General features: G+C 46.8%; 1 protein-coding gene across 9 annotated transcripts in view; it reads left to right on the top strand.

The window, feature by feature from the left end:
* Window positions 1-24,832, top strand: part of HIVEP3 (HIVEP zinc finger 3) — a 218,990-nt gene that overhangs the window by 156,421 nt on the left and 37,737 nt on the right. For 8 of the 9 annotated variants that reach the window (XR_006181412.1, XR_006181413.1, XM_042885538.1 and 5 more), the window contains 3 exons: window positions 1,062-1,126; window positions 5,948-11,612; window positions 15,425-15,570. Coding sequence is in view for 7 of the 9 variants with exons in the window: in XM_042885538.1 (XP_042741472.1) it covers window positions 6,492-11,612; window positions 15,425-15,570 (5,267 nt within the window). In the remaining 2 variants the exon portion in view is untranslated. The remainder of the gene's footprint in view (window positions 1-1,061; window positions 1,127-5,947; window positions 11,613-15,424; window positions 15,571-24,832) is intronic. The other variant, XM_042885541.1, reaches the window with a different exon arrangement.

The following is a 24,832-nucleotide window of genomic DNA, read 5'->3' on the forward strand; positions in this document are numbered from 1 at the left end:
GAGGCTGCTTGCCCAAGTGTTCAGTTGTCCACATTTACTCTCATTTAGATATTTGCTCAGCCCCTTATGGGGCCATTTTTGAGGAGGAAGAGAATGGGGTGGTGGGCTTTGAATAACATGGGCAGGTCTGTGGTACAGGGCTCGGAGGGATAAGGAAGTCACAATCCAGAGCTGGACACAGCACCATTAAAAGTCAACGTGGCAGGAACTGAAGGCAGTTTGGGGGTTGTGGCAAGAGTGAAGCCCATTTAAAACTTTGGGAAAAGTGGCTACTGTCTTCTGTTCTTCTGTGTTTCAGAGGAGCTGTGACCAAACAGGCAAGGAAGAGCTCTGGTTAGCTCTGCTCATCCTTTGCTGTTATTGTGGATCTGAGCCCTCCTGCTGCAGAGTGGTCACACAGTGCCATTGAGCATGGGATTTGGTGATGGGCCAATGCCTTGGAGGAACCGTATGTTCTTCCACGGAATTACAGTGCTCATGTCTGTGAAGGAGTCTTCTTTTTCTCTGCGTGCAATGTATGCAAAGATGATTTAGTGGAGAGTTGTTTGAGTTAGGATAGTGTGGTTGGGTTGTAGTTGGACTTGATGATTTTTAAGGTCCTTTCCAACCTGAGCAATTCTATGATTCTATGATTCTGTGCTCGGGGTTGTTTTTCAGAGTGCATCTTCACTTGGGATCTTGCTTTGCCTAAGCCTGTCCCTGTGCAGATCAATGCATTCATATTAAAAGCTCAGTGGAGGGTAAGTATGGAGGAACTGAATTGGTTGAATGAAGTGAAGGCGACCTAAATGTGTGCTTGCCAATGTGTGGTGTCCACAGAGGAGGAGAACCCATAGCAGTGTGTTCCAGCAGTGTGAGCATCACCATCAGGGTGAAGTTGCTGCAGGAGGTGAGAGCAATCACCAAGGGCTTCTCCAGCTGTTGGGACTCCGTTTGTGTACTGTTCTGGTTACCAAGCAATTCTCTCCATCAGGGCACCTGATGTAACCTTGTGTGCTCACTGCTGAGATGGCATTTTAATATCCAAGCACTATGATTCCAACGTGCTCTTTCTTTTACAGACTAAATTAAATCTTGGGCAGACGAGAGAGAGACACCATCAAAATTACAGGCTGTCAAGTCCACTGTAAGTAACCTCTGCTTTTTCCTAGTGAGTTGCTCTGGATGTGTGCATTGCCTTTCGCATTGGGCTCAGCCTGGAAACAGTTGTTGTTCATTCTTTGTCTGCCTTACTTTGCTTTTTCTTTGCTAAGCAGCAGTTTTTTTGCCTGGCAAGGCCTGCCAATGCTGCATCAGCATTTCATATTATTGAGCATATATACAAGAGGTAATGATCTACCAGTGCTGCCCATTATCTACATTGTGAACCTCTTTTGGCCATAAATCACTTTGAAAGTCCAAGGGAGCATCTGTGCTGTCATTCAAATCTGCAGCTGGGATCTCATGGTGACAGTTGTGATCTCCAGGCAGCAGAATGCTCTGTGCTTTGCCCGTAGCCCTATCTGATTTGATAAGACATTGCCTTGCAGAGCTTTGTAAGAACCTGGGAACACCATGAGCTACTGACAAAGGGGATCTGGTTTCACTCAGCTTTGTCTCTCCACATTGGTGAATCTGTAGTTTAAAAATGGGAAAATGCTAAATGTAAGTAAGAAGGGAGCTGCACCTTTCTGCAGAGCAGAAATAGGAGCTTGTGTTTTGCTTAGTTCATTCATTTTCACAAAACTTGGAAGAATCCAAATATATTTAACATATGTCAGCTATGATAGACTTTAAATTTGATGGAAGTGGGCCAGATGTTTTAAAAGTTATCACGGAGAGTGACCAGGCAGATTTTCCAGTAGCACACTAGCTGCTCTCACCTTCTTAAAAACAGTCTAAAATTCAGTGTGTGGAAGAAAATGCTGTCTGTTGTGGTTGGAATGGTACGGAAAGGCAGGGTTTCTGTTGGAATAGCTTCCTGCTAAGCCGGCTGGATCTCAATCTGTCTTACACAGGTCCAAACAGCAAAGAAAACCCTTCCATCTGCTGCGGTATTGCAAACAGCAGAGTTTTGCCACCAGGAGGGTTTTTAAGGAACCACTGTAATGAGACGTTTTAGCTTGCTGGAAGCAACAGGCAAGCAGCAGAAAGCCAAGCACCGCAGTTTTCCACATCTTACTTAGAAAGATTGGGTCCTGGAGGCCAACCGCAGGGTAGATGAAGGATTCCTTCAGATGTCTTCTCAGTGACGTTCCCACCTGGGGCACGGGTGTCACTTGTCTGCCAACTTCTGGGAGCTTCCATCCCAAATCCAATGGCAGAGAGCTTCTTCCAGGGAATATGAACAGTGATGGTCCCACATATGGAGTCAATGCTTGGCACTGGCTGGTTGGCTCTTCCTCAAGTCCTTTAGGAGGGCTTAGGTGAGGTTCAGGATTTGGAGTCTGTGTTCCTGTGCATCTTCACAAAAATCCATTGCAGCCATAATAAAATAATTCAAGATACCAACACAACTGTTTAAAATAGCATTCCTAAGCATTTTATGTCAGGCGCTAGAGTGAAACTCTGGTCCCATTCAGTTTTCTCATTTATTTCCTTCATCAAGTTGGAAGAGTTTGTTACTGTCTTACAAACAAAACAGGCATTTCTGTTCATGTTCACTCCATTGCACTTCAAGTAAAACCCTGAGAAATGATGTTCGAAGAGAAATGATAGCTGGAATCCTCCATTTTAATGCCTGTACTTTGGATTTAGCCCCAGACATGCAATGTTAGCAGCTGGAAACCGCGTCCCATAAAATCCATGACTTTTTCCTTAAGGATTTGCTGACATTGTGCCAGTGCTATGCATTGCCTCGCTGTGCTGATCTACAGAGAAGGCAGTGTAGAGCACAAGCTAAATGAAAGTCAACTGACTGATAAGCAGAAAGAGTAGAGGCATAGCACACGACAGAGAAAAGAGACTTCTCAGGTCATGTGGAGGCAGAGATGAAAGTAAAAGCAAAAGATGTGCCTTTTCTGAGAAAAAAAAATGGGAGAATGGGGAAAGCATGATGATAAGGGACACGGTTTAGTGGGGAAATATTGGTGGTAGGTGGATGGTTGGATTAGATGCTCTTGGAGGTCTTTTCCAACCTTGGTGATTCTATGCGTCTATGAAAATAAAGAGGCTGGAGTTTCTGAAGGCAGATTTTGGCTGAGAGAAGGAAAAGAGAAACTGAAGAAAATGAAGAAAAATAAGATGAGGACAGGCGTTTTTGTCTGCGTAGTGCTCCTCCTTAGCTATCTCAGGTTTTATCCAGCCGGGCACAGCAGGGTTGGGCATCCACGCTCAGCCCTTTGGATGCTTTCATTCCCTTGTCCCACGTCACCAAGCTTATAGAAGAGAAACACTCCCACAGTTTTTAGCTTCAGTGGACTTCATGTTTTTCTGCTGCTCTATTCCGCACTGTTGAATTTTCCTTGGAGAGGTATCAATCCAGTGAAATGGTATCCAGCCAGGAGAATTATCTTTTGCCATTGCCATTCCAAGGGCCATTTCCAATAATGGAAAAAATACGTAGAAAGTAGCCTGAATTGCCCCAGAATGGTTGTACTTGCTGCTGTAGGCAGCAGGTGTGCTCGTTCGTTGACCAGTTCTTTAAATGCTAACTTTTGTGCAGAGTTCCTGACTAAATCAGCTGCAGCCCATGTGTTCGTCAGAAGACAGCCTGAACAGTTGGGATGATATTGAATCATCTCAGAAAGCTTCCTCGCAGGCCCAATTGTTTTGCACTTAGGAGTGGATATAGAGTCTAGGGGAGAAAACAGTATTAACATGTTTTTCAGGCTTTCTTTTGTTGACAATTCTTAAATGTGAATGTGCGAGCTTGTGGGAGGCAGCATTCACTTTGTGCTTGCTGAAAGAGTCTCATCTTAAATCCTCTGCTACCACGTTAATGTGCTCCGTGCGTCACGAGTGGGGCAAAGAACACAATCTTGGGCAAAAATGGATGTGATAAATCAGCTTCCCAGATGCCTTTGATCTTGAGTAAGTCCTGTGCTGTAAATACAGCACTCTAAGTGTAGCCCAGACCACACTTGGTCAGCACGGAGGAGCCAGCGCTCTCAGAAAGGGATTTCAAAATGTAATTAATTACGCCTTGTAGTAATGAGCACATAAACATGAGGCACCTTCCCTAGCGAGTCAGGGCAAGTGCAAGGCTGGGAAGAAGTAAAGTTCTTGCTGGAGGAGATCAGAAAAAGGAAAGTAAAGCATTAAGATAGGAGTGAGTTTTCTGTGCATGTATCTCAGATGCGGACATCAGAGCAGAATGAGTAAGCCACTGCTCCTGTTTAATGAGAGATAACAAATCAGGATAATCAGTGACACAGTGGGATGCATTGTCCCCATGGGGTCCCTCATTGGCCCTCCCAGTGATGGTAAGAGAGGATAGGGGAATTTTATGGGGGAATTTTATGGCTTGAACCCACCTCAGGTTAGATGGATCAATCGCATCCAAAGAATGGGCAATTTTTAACCACTCCTGTAAAATCTGGTTGGTTGGATCACAGAATGGCCTGGGTTGGAAGGAACCTCAAGGATCACGAAGCTCCAACCCCCTGCCACAGGCAGGCCCACCAACCTCCACATTTAATACCAGACCAGGCTGCCCAAGGCCCCATCCAACCTGGCCTTGAACACCTCCAATAGGGCATGCTACCATATTTTTAGACGCAGCTGAATTAAATTACCTTACACCCCACATCTGTTCTTTCTCATGGAATGCGGAGCATCCACAGGGTTGTAGAACCAAATGAATAGAGGATTTTGCATAGAACACAATGGACCTCTTCTGCTGGCTCTTTATTGCTGCTGCTCTGGATAAGGCTGGGCTGTTGGGCAGCTAAATTCTCAGGCACGTGGAGTGCAGTCCCCTGTGCCTCCCTGTTTTATGTGGTTTACTTTTCAGCCCCGTCCCTGCATTCTCCCCCTGTATGGGGCAGTAGGAAAGCAGCAGGGCTTTGAGGAAGTTCCCATTAAACTAATGCCATTCTGTTGTAGCAAAGCAAAGAATACTTTGATAAGAAAGATACTTTCCTTTCTATCTCACTGTAAATCATACATATCAGTTTGCTTCACTTAAAAAGCCCCATCCTTGGGAACACTCCTCCCACTTTCTATTCCATCTCTTGGTGATGCTGTCTTCTTTCAGTGCAGAGTATTTCCTCTCCAAGTGCCTCATTAGTAGCTGTATTTGATGACAAGCATGGTAGGTTTCGTAGAGCTTCCCACTGTAAGGAGGATTCATGTTTGTAGACCAGAAATTTCAACATTCTGCCCGTACGAAATATGCGCATAGTATAGAGCTGGACTTGCATCATTGCTTGGCAGTAAAAGGCAGGAAATTAAAGCAACAAAATTTCAGTAGAAGAGTGCACGTCCTTTCTCTTTGCCTGCTATTGTTGTAAGTGACACAGAAGATTACTGCAAGCTTAGGGGCGGATTTCATGCAGAAGGATTTGCTTTTTATTCGTCAGTGAATGTATGTGCTGCATTAGGCAGTGCTTTGTATACAGTCAGTTTTACTGTTGTGTCTGTTTGGAAGGGAAGTGCAATTACAGAAAACTGTAAAACTATAAATGTTTGCAGGAGATTAGGAGGAATCCACGTTCGAAGCCATTTTAAATACATTTTTCAGATCTGAGTGTGTTTCAAGTTACTGTATTTGGTTACAGCTGCAGTGCCAGCTTATGTGTACATTACACTGAGCTTAAGTCCCTGAGGTTTGACTTAGTACGATTTATGTTTAGGTTATCATTACAAGTGATGTCTCATAAATTGTGGACATCCAATCAGTTATTCTGAATTTCTTCTTGCGAAATATTTACGGTTGTTCTCTGTAAAAGTAGCACTGTTTAATTACTTAAATACAAATGCTGAAGTAATTATTTTCTGTTTGTTTTTCTCTTGGACGTAATTGCAGAAATGTTGGAAATGCTTTTCCAAGGCTTTTGAACTCAGAAGTGGAACAGAAGGAAGACACAGGGGGACGTACACCGTTCAGCGTTATTTTCCTTGCACAGGAAAAAAAGATCATTATGAGATGAGCACTGAAGTCTCAAGTTTTCAAAGGTTTGCATAACAAACAAGAGACACATTGTGGGTTGCATCTTGACTTTGAAGGCTTGCCACTGTCAACTGAAATAAAATGGCAAGGTTTAAAGCCTTAACCAAGTTCACAAGGAAAATATTTGGACTAAAAGTTTTGGAAAGTTTTCTCTCTTTGAAGTAGTTTGTCATGTGTTACCAATGTGAACTTTATTGACCTTGAAACATTTTTTTTTTTTGAGTCAAATAGCAACTAGTGACACTTTAGTAAAATCTTAAATCAACAACCATCTCCTGGCGACTCCAGCTTCGTAGCAAATGCAGGCAAAACAGGGAATCTGCAGAAGAGACCTTTATTATTCGTAAATGAAGCCTGCCAAAACCTTCCCGAAATAGCATTCAAAGACCCTTTTAAGGTCATGGATCCTGAACAAAGCCAGAAGAGCACAAAAAAGGCTGAGGAAAGTCCAAGAAAGAGGCTTCCCAAAGGAGAGGCTTTCCAAGCCAGTATTTCATCTGCAGCTACGTATCAGGGCAGCTCCTCTTCTTCGCAAGGAACCCCTCTCCGAGATCTCATATCGCAACAGCACTTTTCTGGCTCTTTGCCGATTCCAAGAGAGGAATCTCAGGAGAAGACTGGACATCAGAAGCAACCGAAGCCTTCCTCTTTCGAACACCCTCCCCACGTCTCGCAGCTTCAGCAGCACGCACTGTCACCAGCATTCATGTCTCCTGGGAAACCCGAGCATGTCCTTGAAGGGCCCACATGGCAGCTAGTTGATCCCGTAAGACCAGGTCCCTCTGGCTCCTTTCCATCGCCTGGGCTTCACGCACACCACGGCCAGCTCTTGCCTTCCCATTCACCAATCATTCCTGGAGAGGACATGCCATCTGTTCAAAAGGTCTACATCCCTCGCCCTTCACAGGTTCCCTTAAAACAAGCTGAGGAAGTGCACAAGAAGGAAAAGAAACCTCAGAAGCCAGGCAAATACATTTGTCAGTACTGCAGCAGGCCTTGTGCGAAGCCAAGTGTGCTCCAAAAACATATCAGGTCACACACAGGTGAGAGGCCGTACCCTTGCATTCCATGTGGCTTTTCTTTTAAGACTAAGAGCAATTTGTATAAACATAGGAAATCTCATGCTCATCGAATAAAAGCTGGGCTGGCCTCAGGGATAGGAGCAGAGATGTATCCGTCGAGCTTGGAAATGGAGAGGATTGGTGGGGAGGACTTTGAGGAGCCAACAGAAGGGGAAAGCACAGATTCGGAGGAGGAGACGGGAGCGATGTCGGGTCACCCTGCAGAGCTCTCCCCCAGGCAGAAGCACACCCTGCTGTCCAGCAGTCTGCTGAGCACCGGGAGCCAAGGCTCCAGCCACGACCGCTGCTCCCTGTCCCATTCCAGTATGTCTCAGTCGCTCGAGGACAGCAGCCAGTTTGCAGAGCCGCCATCTGACCAAGCTCTGAGCCATAAATCAGAAGATACCCACACGATAAAGCAGAAGCTTGCACTCCGCTTGAGCGAACGGAAGAAGGTCATAGATGAACAAGCTTTCCTGAGCCCGGGGAGTAAAGGAAGTACTGAGTCGGGCTACTTCTCCAGGTCAGAAAGTGCAGAGCAGCAGATCAGCCCCCCAAATACTAATGCAAAATCGTATGCAGAAATTATTTTTGGGAAATGTGGTAGAATTGGGCAAAGGACTGCAATGTTGTCTACAAACACAACGCAGGGGTTTCCACATCTCTCGACCGAAGAGAAACCCAGTATGGTACCATTATCTGTGCCTAGAACACAGGTTATTGAACACATCACTAAGCTAATTACAATTAATGAAGCTGTTGTAGATACCAGTGAAATAGATAGTGTTAAGCCTAGAAGAAGCTCTTTATCTAGACGTAGCAGCATTGAATCTCCAAAGTCTGCTGCTTATAGGGAACCATTTCAGTTTGATATCAAGTCCGGTTCCGGTAGCCAGTTGGATGCCTCAAAAGCGTTGACATCCCATGGTGAAAAAATGAAGCCCGAACAATCATTGTTATCACTTCAGCAATCCCACAGTGCCACAGAGACAGTGCCTCTCCTAAGAAGCCACTCAATGCCTTCTGCTGCATGCACTATAAGCTCCCCACACACCTTCAGAGGTAGCTATTCATTTGATGATCACATCATGGAGCCCGAAGTCTTAAGCCGCAGTCAAGCATTTTCTTCCCATCCTCGAATGCTAAAACGACAACCAGCTATAGAGCTACCTTTGGGAGTAGAATATGTCACAGAGGAGGTTAGCTCTGCGAGCAAAGAAGCTGTTTCCAAACCTCCCGAGGAGCCTGAAACCAAGGAAAGCGATCTTACCAAAAAATCACGGAAGGGGACGAAAGTTAAAGGGTTCATGTATGAATGTAACGTATGTGGTGCTCGGTATAAGAAAAGGGATAATTATGAAGCCCATAAGAAATACTACTGTTCAGAACTGCAGCTCTCAAAGCCACGTTCTTCCATTTCCCATACCTCTTCAGAGACTGAGAAAAATGTCATGGATCCTGACACATGGCCCCAGGTGATGCATTACAAGCTAGGGAGCACTTTGGAGCTTACCCCGCTCCGAAAACGGCGAAAAGAGAAGAGCCTAGGTGATGATGAGGACCCTCCAGCTTTTGAGCTGTCGGATACTCCCTCCTCCAGCACTGGGCCAGGGGCTCAGTTTGCAAACCCGGCATCATCTGATGTCGCTTTAAACCTAACCCGTGAATCCATGAAGTCACCAGCAGACCCGGGGAAATCCGCACCTTCTGATGTCAGTGCCAGCTTCCATTCCAGGAACACCAAACTGGTTTCAAGCACGGAAGGCAAAGAGAGAAGGACAACCTCAAAGGAGATCTCTGTCATCCAGCACACGAGCTCCTTTGAGAAGTCCGACTCCATCGAGCAGGTGAGCGGCTTGGAGGGCGAAGAGAAGCCCACACCACAGTTCCCATCTCAGCCAACTGCGCAGCACAGCCGACCACATCACTCCCTGCAGCCCAAGCTGGTGCGACAGCCCAACATCCAGGTCCCAGAGATTCTGGTCACGGAGGAGCCTGACAGACCAGAAACGGAACCAGAACCTCCTCCAAAAGAGCCAGAAAAAACAGAGGAATTTCAATGGCCACAGAGAAGCCAAACGCTTTCTCAGCTTCCTGCAGAGAAACTCCCACCAAAAAAGAAGAGGCTGCGACTGGCAGAAATGGCTCAGTCCTCTGGAGAGTCCAGCTTCGAGTCAGTCTCTCTCACCAGAAGCCCGAGCCAGGAGAGCAGCGTATCCCATGGCTCCAGCCATTCTGTGTCATTCGATCGAGAAGATCACAGTAAGACGGAGCCCAGCAGCCAGCCTCCCGAATCCCACTCCAAGCCTCCAGGTGTTGGCTCCCACATGTTGATGGTCCCAAGCCACCACCACCACCATTCCAGGGAGATGCGGAGATCTGCCTCTGAGCAGACACCCAATGTGTCCCATGTTTCCCAGATGTCGGAGACCCGCAGCAAGTCCTTTGACTACGGGAGCTTGTCCTCCACACCTGCCTCCACTCCTGGCCCCTCCACCTCCTCGGCTCCCCAGGAGAGGAGGAAATGCTTTCTTGTGAGGCAGGCATCCCTCACCAGGCATCCGGAGCATGAGCCAGACCCAGCTCCAGCCCCAGCAGGCCGACCAGAGGCAGAAGACCCAATTCCTTCCTCGAGCAAATCTCCCTCGGCAAGTTTGCCCCATCAGCCGCCATCTTCATCCCCTTTGCCCTCTCACGGTACCTACCCAAGCGATAAGAGCCAGCCAAAAGACAGCCCCCAGCCTGCATATACCCAGCCCTACACAGAAGCCCTACAGGTCTTCCATCCCATCCCCCAGCTAACGCTGCACGAAAAGCAGTACCTCTCCCCACAAGTTTCCATCTTCCCCTACCAGCCCCTCCTGTCCCAGCCGGGGCAGCCTGCAGAGCTCTTTGCTGCACACACCATGTCCGACCTGCTCTCCGCGCAGCTCACCGTGCCCCAGCTTCCCCCTTCCATCTTCCAGACCCCTCCGCTGCCCCTCCAGCAGACGCTGCTGCACCCGGGCCCGCTGCACCTTGCTCCACCGCTGATACCGCACCCCACCGAGGTGCCCTTCAGGCAGCACCCCTCCTTCCTGCCAGTGCACTACCCCAGCTCATCACCAATCTCCTCTGCCTTTTTCCTGCCTATTCAGTCTCAGTTTGCTCTCCAGCTGCCCGAAGCTGAGGGACATTTACCACAGCTCAAATCCAGTTTATTCCCAGCAGCAGGGACCTCCAGCCTTTCCCCATGCACAGAATACAGCTCGGACACTCGGTTGTACCCCCTGACCCGCACGACAAGTCCTTCAGTGCCCGTGTCCACAGCTCAGCTCGTCGTTCCCACGCGGTCCGACCCTGTGGTGTCCCTCGTGGTCCCCGTCCGCATTCAGACCAACATGCCGTCCTACGGGAGCGCCATGTACACCACACTTTCCCAGATCCTGGTCACTCAATCCCAGTGCAGTTCCTCTTCTATCGTTCTCCCCAAATTCGATGATTGCCAACCCAAGGGCACCCTGGTCTGCAGTGCTGATGTGCACGGCCTTGGGTTTGATCTTGCACAGATGATCACAGAGGAGCAAAGGATTTTCCAGAGCCCGTATCTGAGGGTGCCCTTACCCCTACCGGAGCGAAAGGGCTGCATCCCGCTCACCTCCCCAGCAGACAGCGTCCTTGGGCTGGAGGGAGGCCCGTCCACTGTTGGTGGAAGCAAGAGGATGCTCTCTCCAGCGGGCAGTTTGGAGCTGACGATGGAAACGCAGCAGCAGAAAAGAGTGAAAGAAGAGGAGGTGTCAGAAGCAGAGGGGAAGTTGGAAGTGGTGAAGCCACCCAGTGCAATAGAGGAAGGGAAAAAGCAGGATAAAGCTCACTTTCTTACCAAAAGCCAAGGCAGGGTTGAGGTTGAAACACCACCTAGTTTGTCCTTAGAGCAGTCGGAGCTAAAGGAAACCCCGAGTACTTTGCAGCAAGCCGTGTCCCGGTCCAGTTCTCCAAGCTTTGAGGCGCTGGAGGAGTATCAGCAGCCAGCTGGCAAGCAGCCCCTTGTCAAGGCGCCTTTACAAAGCGTGAAGAAAGAAGACTCCAAAGAGCCGGTGGAGCAGCCTCCACCAAGCCCTCCAAGCCCTGCACCTCTGTCTGAGGTCCCTTCAAGTGCAATGAAGTCTCGAGAAGGTACGGATATGAAGAAGGTACTTCAGTTCCCCAGTCTCCACACAACCACTAATGTCAGTTGGTGCTATTTAAACTACATAAAGCCAAATCACATCCAGCAAGTCGACCGGCGGTCTTCAGTGTATGCCAGCTGGTGTATTAGCTTGTATAACCCCAACCTTCCGGGTATATCCACTAAAGCTGCCCTGTCCCTCCTGAGGTCCAAGCAGAAGGTGAGCAGGGAAACCTACACCATGGCTACTGCTCCTCGGCCAGAGGCAGGCAGGCTTGTCCCGTCCAGCTCCAGGAAGCCCAAAATGACAGAGGTAATGCAATCCTATATATTTCTCCTCATCTATTTGGATACATGGGAAGAGGGGGATGAGGGATGGGGAATTGCTACTGTTAGTTTAATAGGAATTTGTTCATCCTTTTCTCAGTTCGGTAAGTTCTCAGTGAAACTTACAGAGTGAAGAAGCTAACACCCACTAGAATCCCCCCAAAAATGATAATAAATAAAAGGCAAGCCTGCTCCAAAGCAATGTGCCATATTTCTGTCCTCCAGTTTCTACTTGCCTTGTAATCAAAAGAGCATGTAGGAATCACCACCGCACCACGAACCGCCACTGCTCGAGCACAAAGGATTAGACTTGATTTGCATTTTCTGTCTCGATATTTCAAATAGCTTTACAACTTCTTTTTTTTTTCTTTTTTTTTTTTTTTTATGAACGCTGTTATAATTCCCTACATTTTGCATGTTATAAATGAAAAAGGATTACCTTGGGGAAATGGGATTCTGTCTGGTTGTGCATCTACTGATCTCACGTTAATGAACATGGAGAGGCATGCTTAAAAGTATTTAAAAATATTAAAGGGAGATTTGCAAAGTGTATTTAGGCTCCCAAAGAAGTGTATAGGCATGCAGTGACATTTATAAAAGTGCCTCAGTAGGTTAGACATGGAGCCTTGTGAAAACACCCATGTCTTTTAGCCCATTTAGTTAACATCCTTAGCTGTCTGCCAGCTTTTCTGGATACCTAAGGATATTTTATACATTGTCTTTGGAATTAAGAGGAGGAAGGTCAGTGGCTTTGTGCAGGCAGAGCTCGCCAAAGCCATCGGCCACACGGGTGCAGAAGTCTTTAAGATGCTTCTGCTGCATGGACTTTTGTATCTCGCATTGAGGCCAGATTTTTTTCTCTCTCAGTTAATGCTGAACCATACAGATCCCTTTAATCCAGGTCATGTTCATGTAGATTAGCAAACAGAATTGCTCAAAAGACTTTGCAATTTGATATTCATCTCAAGTCAATTTATACTGATGGATTATTCATTTTATTTCTGAATCATGAAATGAACTCTGAATATTAAATTTATCGTAATCGCTGCTGCAGCTGCTGCTTATAAATATGTCTTAAAATGCACAGTAGAGTCGCTGTGATTCAATAAATCTTTATTTCTATTCAGCATTTCCATCATTCTGCAGAAATCCAAAAGGCAGATTTTCTTGGAGCCTGGGGGCAGATAATTACCTGTGCAGCGCAATAACCGCACTAATGCTTCATATTTATGCACTCTTTTTTCGGTGGATTTTATCTGGAGGGGTGTTGTGCCATCCTTGACTTCATTCCCTAATAGAAGTGCCTGTGCTCCTTTGAACTTTGCTCTTTGGCGTGGTGCTAACATGAACACAAAGCCTTGTGTTTCAGAAATACGACAGACCCTCATATCCCAAAGTTAAAAGTTCAGCTCTACACGGGAGCGGCTCAGCCCCTACCCATCAGAACACCTATTTCACTGCATGCATTTACTCCAAGGCTGACAAACCTTTTAGACAAAACCCTACAGAAGTTGCAGTTCTCACAGCGCAGTTTGCAAAAGCAAGGGCTTGTCCTGCAAAATCCACCTAGAAAACGACGTAGCCTAACTTTAACATGAATACCTGCTGCTGGAAGGAGTGGGTTTTGCAGGAATTACGTTAATTTCAATGGGGATAAATTGACCTCATGCCAAGTCAAGAAACGTTTTTAATTAGATGATCAGTGGGAGTGAAATCCCCAGTTTAGTCTCTACGATGCTTATGACTGGCACAGATTAAGAAGCTGCTGGTTACTCAGGAAGACGCGATTTCCCGGAGCTGCGTAGCAGTGGCATCAATCACAGGTTGAGAGTTCAACCTTCAGTTAACTCCAGCTACTTTCCTTAAGTCTTTTCTTCCTTATGGAACTATAAGCTGTCAGTCAACACAGCAGAAAATGTAAAAAAGCTCTAATATTTTGTACAATTATGCATGCAGCAAGCTACCAGCGAGCAGTAGTACTGTGTATACTGTCTACGTACTTGGCTTGATTTCTAAATTGCCAGTGGGATTTACTGAGCAGATCAATTCTGAAGTGACTGTAGGCTGCAGTGTGCATGTAGGGATGGTTAATTACACTGTATCGTGCTTGCACAGTTTGTAAATTAAACGAGATTGTAACAGGGGGTAGTAGTGACTGTATGATTTTGGCTCTCCACGGTGCCTTTCATCTGTCTATGTTTTGTGCTTTCAAAAGTTGCAATAAATAAACCTCATGCTACATCTAGAAAGTCAATTGTTTTGTATTCCTCAAGGAACTGAACTGGGAAGGCTTTCACTAGCATTGTTGTGGATGTGTAGCTCCCATCAGGAGGTGAAGTCATAGTGCTCCATGTTAAGTTTTCAGAGGTGCCACTGATTGGCTCCGAGCACAGAGCACATCCCCATGAAATCATAGATGAAATCATAGATCCATCTGTGCTGTTAAATTGTTGTAATGGTGCCTGGCCCCGTTCTGGCCTGGGTGGATAACCCACGTGGTGCCCAGGAACATCAGGGGAGGTTGGAGGAGGCATCTTGGAAGCATCCATGGGGCTGATGGTGTGGAGTTGGGATCATCTGTGTGAGCTGGCCCAGGGCAAAGAGCAGCCCCAGGTCCCACGGAACTTTTCAAGTCTCTTTTTGAGCTCTGTGGCTTCTCTCTAACCAGGGGAGACAAAGAGGCACCTGATGAGTGCTCTGTTCCCTTGAGATAAGTGCTTAATCGCCCCGAGAGCTGCCACTGTCTCCAGTGGCCATAGAATCAAAGGTGACCAACTCAGATTTAAACTTCTACAGGCAGGAATTCCTCTCCTGACCCTATGTCTTTCAAACCCTCGCTCTTCTTCAAGAAATAAAAAATGAAGTGAGAATGTGGGTGATTCAGTTGTACTTCAAAGATGTTTTTGCATTTATGTAAAATGTAACCTGGGTAAAAGGCAGCCCACTTCCCTCTCGCAAAGCTTTGGAGACCCATTATTCAAAGCTTTGGAGACCCATTATGTGTAATGTTAGGTTTTAACAGGGAAACTTCCCAAGATTCCATTCCAGGTGTGAGAGCTCCACTTGCGTTGGGCAGAGGCAGGGAGGCAGCTCTGACAGGTAAACATCTGTTTACCTTAACAGATAACAAGACACGTGCAAGATGAGATGTCAGCACACGGCTCAGACCTGGCTATGAACAAAGGGTGGCCAGGGGTAGCAGTGAGAAAGGCAAACTCACCCTGGGAACGTGTGGGGAGGTCGAGGGTTGTTTTCTCCCATTGGTTTTGTGGCTTTCTGTGCACGGCGCCCTCGGCAGCAGTTTAGTGAGAGGAAATCACCCACAAGCTCTGACTGTCGAGTGATTTACATCCAGCTTAGATGGCCCAAATCCAAAACTGTGTGAGTGTGTGTGCGCGAGTGGGAAATCCAGGGGTTGAGGTTAAATATATGAATTCTAGTGAGGTCTGCTCTCAAGATCTTTATTCATATTAAGGGAGAGGATGATCCAAGGACAGAGCAGTGGATTTAGGGACAGAGACCCATGGACGTGCCAGATGCTCAGATTCACCCCAGCACCTCCCTGGATAGCCCTGAGCCACCATGCATCTAAACAGTACTTCCAGGAGTCCATTGTAAACATAACCCAACCTGCAGGGCTCAAAATCCAGAAGCAGAAACCGTGTTTCTTGAGATTTTGTCCTGTCACGAGCAGCCTGTGTGATGGGCTGCTGTTTCAACCTGCAGTGTTTGGTCTGTGGAGTCTGTAGAGTGATGTTGTATGTAATCAATGATTGTTTTGCTCTTTTGGGGAGATAGGTTCATTTGCCTTCGCTCCTTTCTAATGAAGGTCGAAAAGATATAACTAGAGCTGAGAAGGAAGAGGATAAAAGAGGAAAACCAGAAGAAGAGGCTGTTGTAACCAAAAGAGGGGAGCCAGTCAGGATCAAGATCTTTGAAGGAGGGTAAGTGTCAATTTTATTTCTCTTTTTTTACTGTTTGTATAGGAGTTGTTGGTTATAGTGATGGCAAGTCAGTGGAGGTGCTGTGTGGAGGCCAGGTATAGCTGGATTCCAGATCTCCTTCAGCAGCCACCTTGCAAACCCAGGCCTCGAGATCAGCAGATACTTCGGACTGCATTCATGTCCTTTTCTGAGTTGTCTTCAATTAAGAGCCCCCTTGATCTCATCTGTGAGCAGGTGGTTGAGTGAAGACAGCTGAAGAGCACAAATGCATCCTTCAGCTGTCTCTGATGTGGCAGAGATGCTCTCCATGTCTTCTGCATCCTTCCACAGCCTTCTCCTGAAAATGAACTTCCTGATGGTTGTTGCCATTGTAATGAGAAACTGGGGAGCTCCTTCCTTGGGTTTTAGATGGGGGAGCAAAGAACCATTGTATATATGTGATTTTAAACCCACCCAACTGAAGTAGCTCAAACCAGAATGGATGCAAGGTCTAAATTTGATGCATATCTTTATTGTTAGGTCCAGGTAATGCAGAGTGCTATTCTGTAATTCAGCACTGGCCTAATATTATTGTTTATCTTTTCAAAAATGAAAAATCAGTTAATGAGTAGCATGTCTGTAGGATGCAATTAGTTTCATACTTCAAGATCATCCTTCCTGTGTGTTGCAGAATCCTGAGCAGGATTCATCAGTTCTTTTGTTGCCATTGGGTGGTCTTGGTTTTTGTGTGCTAGAAAAAGGCTTTAATTAGTCAGTGGTTGTGGTTTTCTCTCTGCTGTTACCTGTTGAAGTTTGCTTTTATTTTAAAATATTTCATTAACGGATGATCAAACCATCTAACCAGAGGAGTAAAGCGGTGCTTTGTGAGAGGAAAGCTGCTTGTTGGCTCAGGACTGCTCACCTCTCACCCAGACTGCATGCACAGCTCGGGTTTAGGTGTGTGTTGGCAACGAGTGGTGAGCACTGAAGGCCAACCCTGAAAGGAAAAGCCCTTCCCTGTCACCTGCCCTCAACCTGTAATGGTTATGGCAAAGTGATTTAGGGAGGGAGCCCAGGGGGTGGCAAGAAGGCAGCAATGAGTGCACTGCTGTCATCCTTCTGTTGCATGCAGGGCCATGGGACCAAACGAGCGTTGGGTTTTATTGCCTCAAATCTCCATGAGAAGCCTCCATTTCCTGGGTAATCCAGGACTCCTTCCTAAGTGTGATTAAGGAGGCTCGCCATTAACGTGATGGGAAAATCACCCTGCCCCTCGCAGAGCTGCTCCACGGAGGTTTTTTGGGGACAGTGCTTCAGTGCCACATCTCCGTGTCCCCCGTGTCCCGAGCAGAATGGGAGGGGAGTCACATTTTCTAAATGACAGACACAAAATAAAGCAACTTTTCCAATATGGTGTGTATAAGCCAGGATCAGGGAACGTATTAGTCATCCTCAGCGTATGCTATGTTTTATTTTAAAGTTCCTGTAGCATCAGCTTAAAGCAGCCGTCCTTCTGGATACGAGACAGAATATAGTAGCTGCTTAATGCCAAGCACAGGCACAAGTGTAAGGCACCAGATTGGAGAAATGCATTTCACATCTCAACAAGATGGTGTGCACACTGCTGAGAGGTTGGGCAAGGCAGGCTGTGCTCCCAGGGTGCTGCTACAGAGCTGGTGCTTCGTGCCACAGCCGCAAAAGCTTTCTGACATTGAATCCCTTGGTCTCAGCAGCTCAAATCTGCAAGGATGTTTTCTTACAGATGAATCTGTGGGTTGCTTAGTGCTTTACACAAGATGCTAAACGGATCAGACGTATTCCTTGCCATCTCCTGCAAGTGTTTCATCAAATTGCATCTATCCTCAAGATGTTAATTCACCTACTTTATTTCCCCTCCATAAATATTCCCTCTTTTGCTTCATTCTTCCCTTATTTATCAGTTTCACGTGATCTGTTCCAGGCTTGACCCATCCTTCCATTGCAGAGCAGTTGGTTTCAAATCTTTTGAAGCCAACCTGTGCTTTTTTGCCTCTACCACGGAGGGTGATTATAAAGAAATTCAAGCACTCCTACACAATTTGAACTTGCTGTATCTCTTTTAGCTCCATCTTCCTCTCAGTTTTTTTTTTTTTTTTCTTTGAGCTCTTCCCTTTCTCAATGCTATTTTCAGCACTTGCTTTTTCTCCCACTGTACATCCTTCTTCCAGCCCTATTTCTGCCTTTCTCCTATTCCTGCCTTGCTCACAGCACCCAGGACCAGCTCTGCTCCTGGCCAGAACCTCATTCCCTGGCTTCCAGAAACCAGGAAAGCCACATTTCATGGTTCCATCACACCCGATGCCCGTCTTTAAGGAACAAAGTGATGAACCTGCTGGAGTCTCTAGAGCTGTGCTCTCTCTCTGTGTTGTGGCTTTGGTTTCTTTGGGATGCAGGGAGCACACGTGTGGCTCTGCCTTGGCTCTTCCACAGTTAAACATAGATGGAGTGTGCAGTTTTGGTTGGGCTCCTGTTTGTAGAATGTTTGCAAACAAGTCTTAAGCTCTATATGTAATTTCATATGTAAGCTCTATATGTATGTTTCAATGTATGCTCATATATATATATATATGTTTCAATATAAGCTCTATATGTAATTTCAGCAGTGGATTTGTATGGAAAACCCTGGAATTTTATAGGACTGGGTGCACCTGTGCCATGGCCAGCGTTTGCTCCCATCATGAGCACCCATGTACTCAACAAACAGCAAAGAGGTGGGAGCTCAGCATCCCACACACAGACTGGGCACTGCACTGCCTTGTTAGGATGTACTGCGAGAACCATGCTGTCAGGCAGCTTGTACTCCTCAAGGAGCACATAAAAATATCCACTGGCCTTGTCCTCAGGGTTGCCACGGTGGTTGTGAGCAGTGAAAATGAGCTCTGAAGGTCATGCTGGCCAGCACAGTTTCAGAAGTGCCACGATTCCTCCCTCTGTGTCACCTTCATCAATCTGCTCTGGGGTTTCGGGGGCACTGGGACCATTCTGAAATCTTACATCATGAAACTGTAGATTGGTATCGACTTGATTTGAAAGTGAGGTCCTTGATGGTATCATGGGCTTGTAGGGAAATGTTGCCTGTTTACTGTGCATTAGCATCTTCATGATGAAATCTGATAGCGACAGGGGTCAATATGTGTCCTCTGCTTCACAGCCACATGTCTGTGCTCTTATGGAGCCCATTGCTTGGCTCTTTGGGGTCACTGACTGCAACTAGTAGGGAAAGCAATACCAAGATATAAGGGTTAAGAACAACTGACGCTAACTGACATCCCCAAAGCAGCATCATGTAAGATGAGTACTTCAAAGGGAAGGCAGAGGTGCTCTCTGTGGGAACTGCTCCGCTCTTTTTTTCTGTAATCAGGAAAAAAAAACCACATGTGGTTGCAATGTAATGGTCACAGCCCCGAAGCTTCCTTTCATTCGCACCATCCCATGAGTGCAAATCCGCACATGAGCAAGAAGAACCCATAATGGTGTAGTGCAGCGTATCTTAACACTGAGAAAGATGCTCTTGGTGCTGTTATGACCCAGGCTGCTCTGGACTTTGGTCTGATTCAGACATGAATCTGGGCCCTTCACTCCTTTTCCTCACCAATAAGTAACAGGGTCTTTGCCAGGCATGGGTTCTTCTGAACCAGAGTGGTGGGTCTCCTCCACCTTAAATCACTGCTCTGTTAGTTGGAGTGAATTCCTGTCCACAGCCCCTTCTGCCTAACACAGTGCATATAACTGGGGGGATTGCATGAGGACTGACAGCTGAGCTCCTGGAGAGCCCTGGGATTGGGAGGGGAGAAACTATTGCCTCCATGCTGCAAGGCTGCTTATGGGATTTTAGGCAGGCAGGAGGAGATGGGGACATCACCAGACAGGTGGGAGATTTTTCTTCCCAGTGCTGAAGGAAAACAGAAAATCCCTATTTTATCAGACTTGAACATGATTACTAATTAGAGGGACAAAAAAAAAAAAACAAAAAAACAACCTTTTGCAACCCATTAGCTGTGTGCATTCCTCGCTCCCTGCTCTCCTCCTGCTGCCGCTGGGATCTGCGGTCGGTTCCTCTGGGTGATCTCACTCCATTTCTATGACCGGCCACAGAAACTGCAGCTTCCCACCCCCTGCTGACACACACCTCCCGGAAAATCCCTGGCACAACAATGCAGGAGTTTTATTACCATGGAGAAAGCCCGCTCTGTTCAACAAGCAGACTTTCTCAGCCTGTAACCCCAAACCCCTGCGCCGAACCCGGTTCGTTCAGGGGATTTCCTCTGCTGCTTAGATGAGTTCTAAGAATTCATTGTGTTTATTTTGCAGGAGTCATTTATCCCAAAGACATTAATTTGAGCACACAATTAGCGGCAGAGGCGGAGCCTGTCTGTATCTCCTCCAGCTGCACTGTGCATCAACGGTGCATGGTGCTCCTTTGCTTATCTGCTCCAGTCTTATGGGGGAATGCACTTCATGGCCCCAGGGTGGTGCCTCACATATGACATGAAGCAGTCATATTTCACAGCATAATCATTTCTTGGGTGAAAGTAAAGAATTCCTGAAATTTTCTTTTTAAATAGAAAGTGAAAGGGGTTTTCCTGCTGCTGTGCAGGGGAGGGTGGGATTGGTATGAATGCTGTTCCATTGGGGTCAGTGCCAGACTGACCTCTGGCTGTTAATCTGAGCATCTTGTGGTCGGTTGCTGGATTTTCCCTGCTTGCAGGAGTGCTGAGGAGGCATTGCTCAGCCCTGTGGCTGCACAGCCCCATGGAAAATGTGGTCCTACCTATGTCAAGCTGCACACTAAAATGTGGTTTGAAAACTTTTAAAGCCAAGTCATCAGCTTGTGCACAGGTATTTATCCTGCTTTTGTAAAAGACCTTTAAGCAGATGTGTGAATTTTCAACACATCAGACTTGACAACAAATGGAGAGCTTTCATGCCTTGAGGTCTGAGGCATACAGCCCTATTGCTCAGACAGAGCTGAGGGTGCTCCGCCACCATGGGTTGGGCATGATGGGAAAAGGGAAGGGGAGAGCACTCCCTGATTTTGCCATATGAAAATGAGACATCACATAAAATGATGGCAGCTCTCTGAGAATCCTCTCCAATGGAGCCTCCAGTTCCCTGGATGGGACATCCATGCTCATAGGGTTTGCAGCAGCCCGTGGGGTTGCAGTGCTCCCACTTGACAGGAGCTGGGCTCGTGGTTCCACTGGGGAAGAACACATCCCAGTAAAAGTCCTCGTCCCAGTAAAAGAACGTAAGATCTGATTGAGCACCATACGTTTACACTCTGTTTTTTTCTTTTCATAGCACAAGCAAAGCACATTTTCTGCTTAAAAAGCTAAGAATCCCGAGAAGACAAGACACAGGGTGGCAATTTAAGGAAGGACAGATTTATGAATGTTACCGCTGCTGACAAGATGAAAGGAGAGATGGTTTGAAGAGCCAGGTTGCAGGCAGTGAGGAAGGCTGCCTGAAGGCTGCATGCAGGAATAGCAGCAATGAAAAATAGCAACTAGAGAGAAAAATGGCAACTATTTTCAAAAAGAAAGGAATGTGTTCTTTTTGCTTTGAAAATCATTGCCTTCTTACTTTAGAGGCTATGTGGAGAGAAGGTTTCACTCAACCCGAAGCAAATGATTTCCCCACCCCATAATGTGTCTTTAAGAAAATTTGGATTTTTACAACTTTTTAATTCTGGTCTTACTTAAGCAACCTTTCTGCCTGATAACTCAGGTTGTTGCCAAGAAACTGAAAAATCGGTTGTTTTTGGAGGTCTGCTCAGGAAATCCTTTCTTGGAACGGGAGCTGCGAGGTACACGACAGGAAACGGAGCGTGGAAGAGGAGGAAAGCAAAGAGCTGGGCAGAGCAAAGCAAAGGTGCCACTCACTTGGCTTCAACCCCAGGGACCGTGCTCTGTTGATGTGTGGGATGAGGCTGGCAGAGCTGACGTGGTTCCTTTTGGAGGAAGGTTGTGGGGCAGCTCTGAAACGGCTCCAGCTCTCGAACCCACTGCTCTCACAGATGGTGCCACGTGCCAGGAGCTCTTGTATTAGTAACCTGGCAGTAACTTCGGGTTGTTAACCCGAAAGCAGGTTATTAATGTCTGTTGGGAGCAGCTTCTGGTTGTGTAAGCAATGCTGAAGCATCATGCAAGATCCCAAATGGGCCTTTGGGGCAGAGCCCAGAGCTTGAAGCACTTTGTATTTCCTTGCTTTTATGACAGTGTTTACACCCTGTGAGTTGATAGCCACCATAAATGCTCCTCAAGGCTCTGTGCAGCATGAATCAGCATCATTCACATCCAGTCTCTTCTTTACTACCTCCTTATGGATGTGGGTGCAAAAAAGCATTACATCCTCTACGTTTTGGCCAACTGATCACAGATCCACTCTCAGTTCCCATCCCAGGCCTGGATGAAGGAATGCTCACGAGCACATGGAGCGCTCACACCAGTGCTGCCCATCCCTTCCCTCGGCTCCTGGTGGCAGGACATCCCTGCATGCTGCCAGCTCTCCTTCAGCGCCAGCTGTGTTTGCACTGAGCAGTTCCTGAACGCGCTGTTCCCTGAGCATATCCTGCAGACAGCTTGGTGGTTGGAGCAGATCTGTGTGGCGGTGCACCCCTCCTCTGCCTGTGACTCACTGTGGCTCTGGGATAAGTCGTTCTGCTCCCTGTGCTCCCATTCCCTTCCTTGGGAGAGGGAACATCAATTCACCTGGTGCTAAGCTTGCTTATCTGCTTATCTAATATTCCTCAATGGGAATTGTTATTGTTTTACCCCATTTCCTGCCCTGAAAATCTTGTCGCTTTGCTTGACAATTGGATTCACTCTGCAGCTTATGCCTGTTTTCCCAGGAAATTAGACAAACACAGAAGGATTCAGTCTGGGCTGTTGTCTGGCTTTCTTTATTATTCTTCCTAAATTATTTTCTGTGCAGCCAGCCCACTTTCTTAACACATCTTTCTGGCAGGCGCTCATAATGCTGCTTGATGCTAATTTCCCACAGACAGTTATTAAGAAAAATTATCTCAGCTTCCCGTGTGACCGTGTGTGGGATGCACACCTTTCTGCACTGGGCTCTGTCCTGAGTAAGGATGCCTATGAGCATCCATCCAACCTGCCTCTTGGCTTCCCTGTGCAGTGCACTTGGAGTGAGGCATAGACCTTGGGTGCACAGCCCTGTGGGTTTTCCCAGCCCCTAATTCTGTTCACTGTGACATTTAATCTCCTCTGTGTTACACAAGGACAAGACTTCCCATTTGCTGTCATCTCAAATGAGGAAAAATACAAAGTTAAATAATACTATGCAAGACAGTGTCTTTGACGCCGTGCAGTGGTGCCTGTTGATGGCCAACCTGCCTCGCTGGCATCCCATTGCACCTTCGTTTGGGGAACGGAGTGCTCCAGATGCCAGACTTGTCAGTCTCCCATTAGTAGCACTGAATTAAAGGTCTATTATTAATTGCATGTGTTCTAGTAGTTGCTTGGCTTATGACACTTATGACATCCAAGGTTAGGTCCAGCAAGATAACCAGGAGCAGAGACCAACAAGTGCGTGGGTTACTGGGGAGGGAAGCAGCACCATTTTCTTTCCTTCTTCATTGGAAAGACAAGTTCAGGTCACTGCAAGCAAAAAGACAGGATGGGAGCACTGCATTACTTGGGGCCTCTCCTCTCTGCCCTGCAGAGAAATTGGAGATCTACCACTCTCTCCCTGTCTCCATCCTCTCTCTGCAGAAGAGGAGACAAGGAGGGATGATGGTGTTGGGTGTTTTTGTTCCAGACCTCATATCTCTTTTGGGGGTTGACCAGACCATTCCACATGTCTGAGGTGAAGCCTTTGGCCAATGCGACACTGAAGTCCAGGAAAATGATTTGTAATCATGGAGAAAATGAATGGTTACCTGTGCACTGGTGGCATTTGGCACAACAGAATTACCAAGAAGAACTGAGAAACAGCATTTATAGAATCATAGAAGCATTATGGTTGGAAAAGACCTCTAAGACCACCACTTCCAACCTCAAGCCTGATGCCCACTGACCACATCCCTCAGTGCCACATCCCTGTGGTTCTGGAACACCTCCAGGGGCAGTGATACCATCACTCCCTGGGCAGCTGAGCCAATGCATCAGTGCTCTTTCTGAGAAGAAATTGTTCGTGATATCCAGCCTGACCGTCCCTTGGTGCTGACCTCTCATCTTATCACTGGCAGAGCAGTGTGAGAAGTCAGAGAAGTTGTGATATCCAAGAACACAGAGAGGGACTCAAGCATTTCACAGTGCCTTGGTCAGATGGGTGAGGGGAAGCCAGTGGAAAGGAAGGGTGTGATTTGATCAGGCAGTTTTGGCAGATGAGTTGGGACAGAGAAAGTAGAAATTGGTTAAAAGGAAAGAGACTGTGATTATTCAAGCAGGAGAGGGTCAGGCTGGCTGGAAGGTCTCAGCAAAGGGAGAGGGGATGGGATGGGATGAAGAGAAAAAAAGGTACGAGCTGATGTCAGGAAAGTGGAGAGAAAAAGTGGATGAAGGTCAGAGATGATCTCAGGATTCAGGAAAAAATGTAATAGGAATTGACACATACAGGTACCAAGTAAACATGACTCATATGTGTACTTCTCCAACATTGCACATGCTCTCAGTTTCATAAGAGCAAGCATTTTTTTTCTTCTTTTTTTTTTTCCAGTTTAACAAAAGGCAGTTGGGTGCTTTCCTTGGTTGAAGTTTTGAAAACAATAGCCTAAAAGAATCTCTGTGCAGTCCTGATATGAGGCTGCGCTCTCCTGGGCTGCCCTTCTGCACCTTGGACTCACAGCCATGACACAAAGTCTTACTTTGAGCCACTGGCTGATATGGCCAAGTGTCTGGAATAATAAAGTCTCCATGTGAGAGGGCTGCATGTGGGCTTGTGGCAAACATCAAGACTGTGGGCTTTGCACTTTATTGATTCAGTGACACAATCTCCCCAATTAATTCAGCGGAAAATTTGAGAAGGCGAACGTTTTTACCAGCTTTACTTAGGATTATCCAGTTGTTAGCATCTGCACATCGAGCAGCCTGTCCTATACAGCACTGTAAATAGACACCCTTTAATAGATTCCAAGTACTGCGCAATCAATTAGAAACCCAGCGTTCAAATAGACAGACCCAGAGCTGACTGCCTGTTGCTCAATCCGTATCCCACTAGGTAAATGGCAGGAAAATGACTCTGAGAATATAATTCTGGCTGTTTGGGACTTCCTTTTCTGTCC

The sequence above is a fragment of the Lagopus leucura genome, unplaced genomic scaffold, assembly GCF_019238085.1.
Source record: "Lagopus leucura isolate 7727_CA_CO unplaced genomic scaffold, USGS_WTPT01 Super-Scaffold_100051, whole genome shotgun sequence".
Taxonomy (NCBI): domain Eukaryota; kingdom Metazoa; phylum Chordata; class Aves; order Galliformes; family Phasianidae; genus Lagopus; species Lagopus leucura.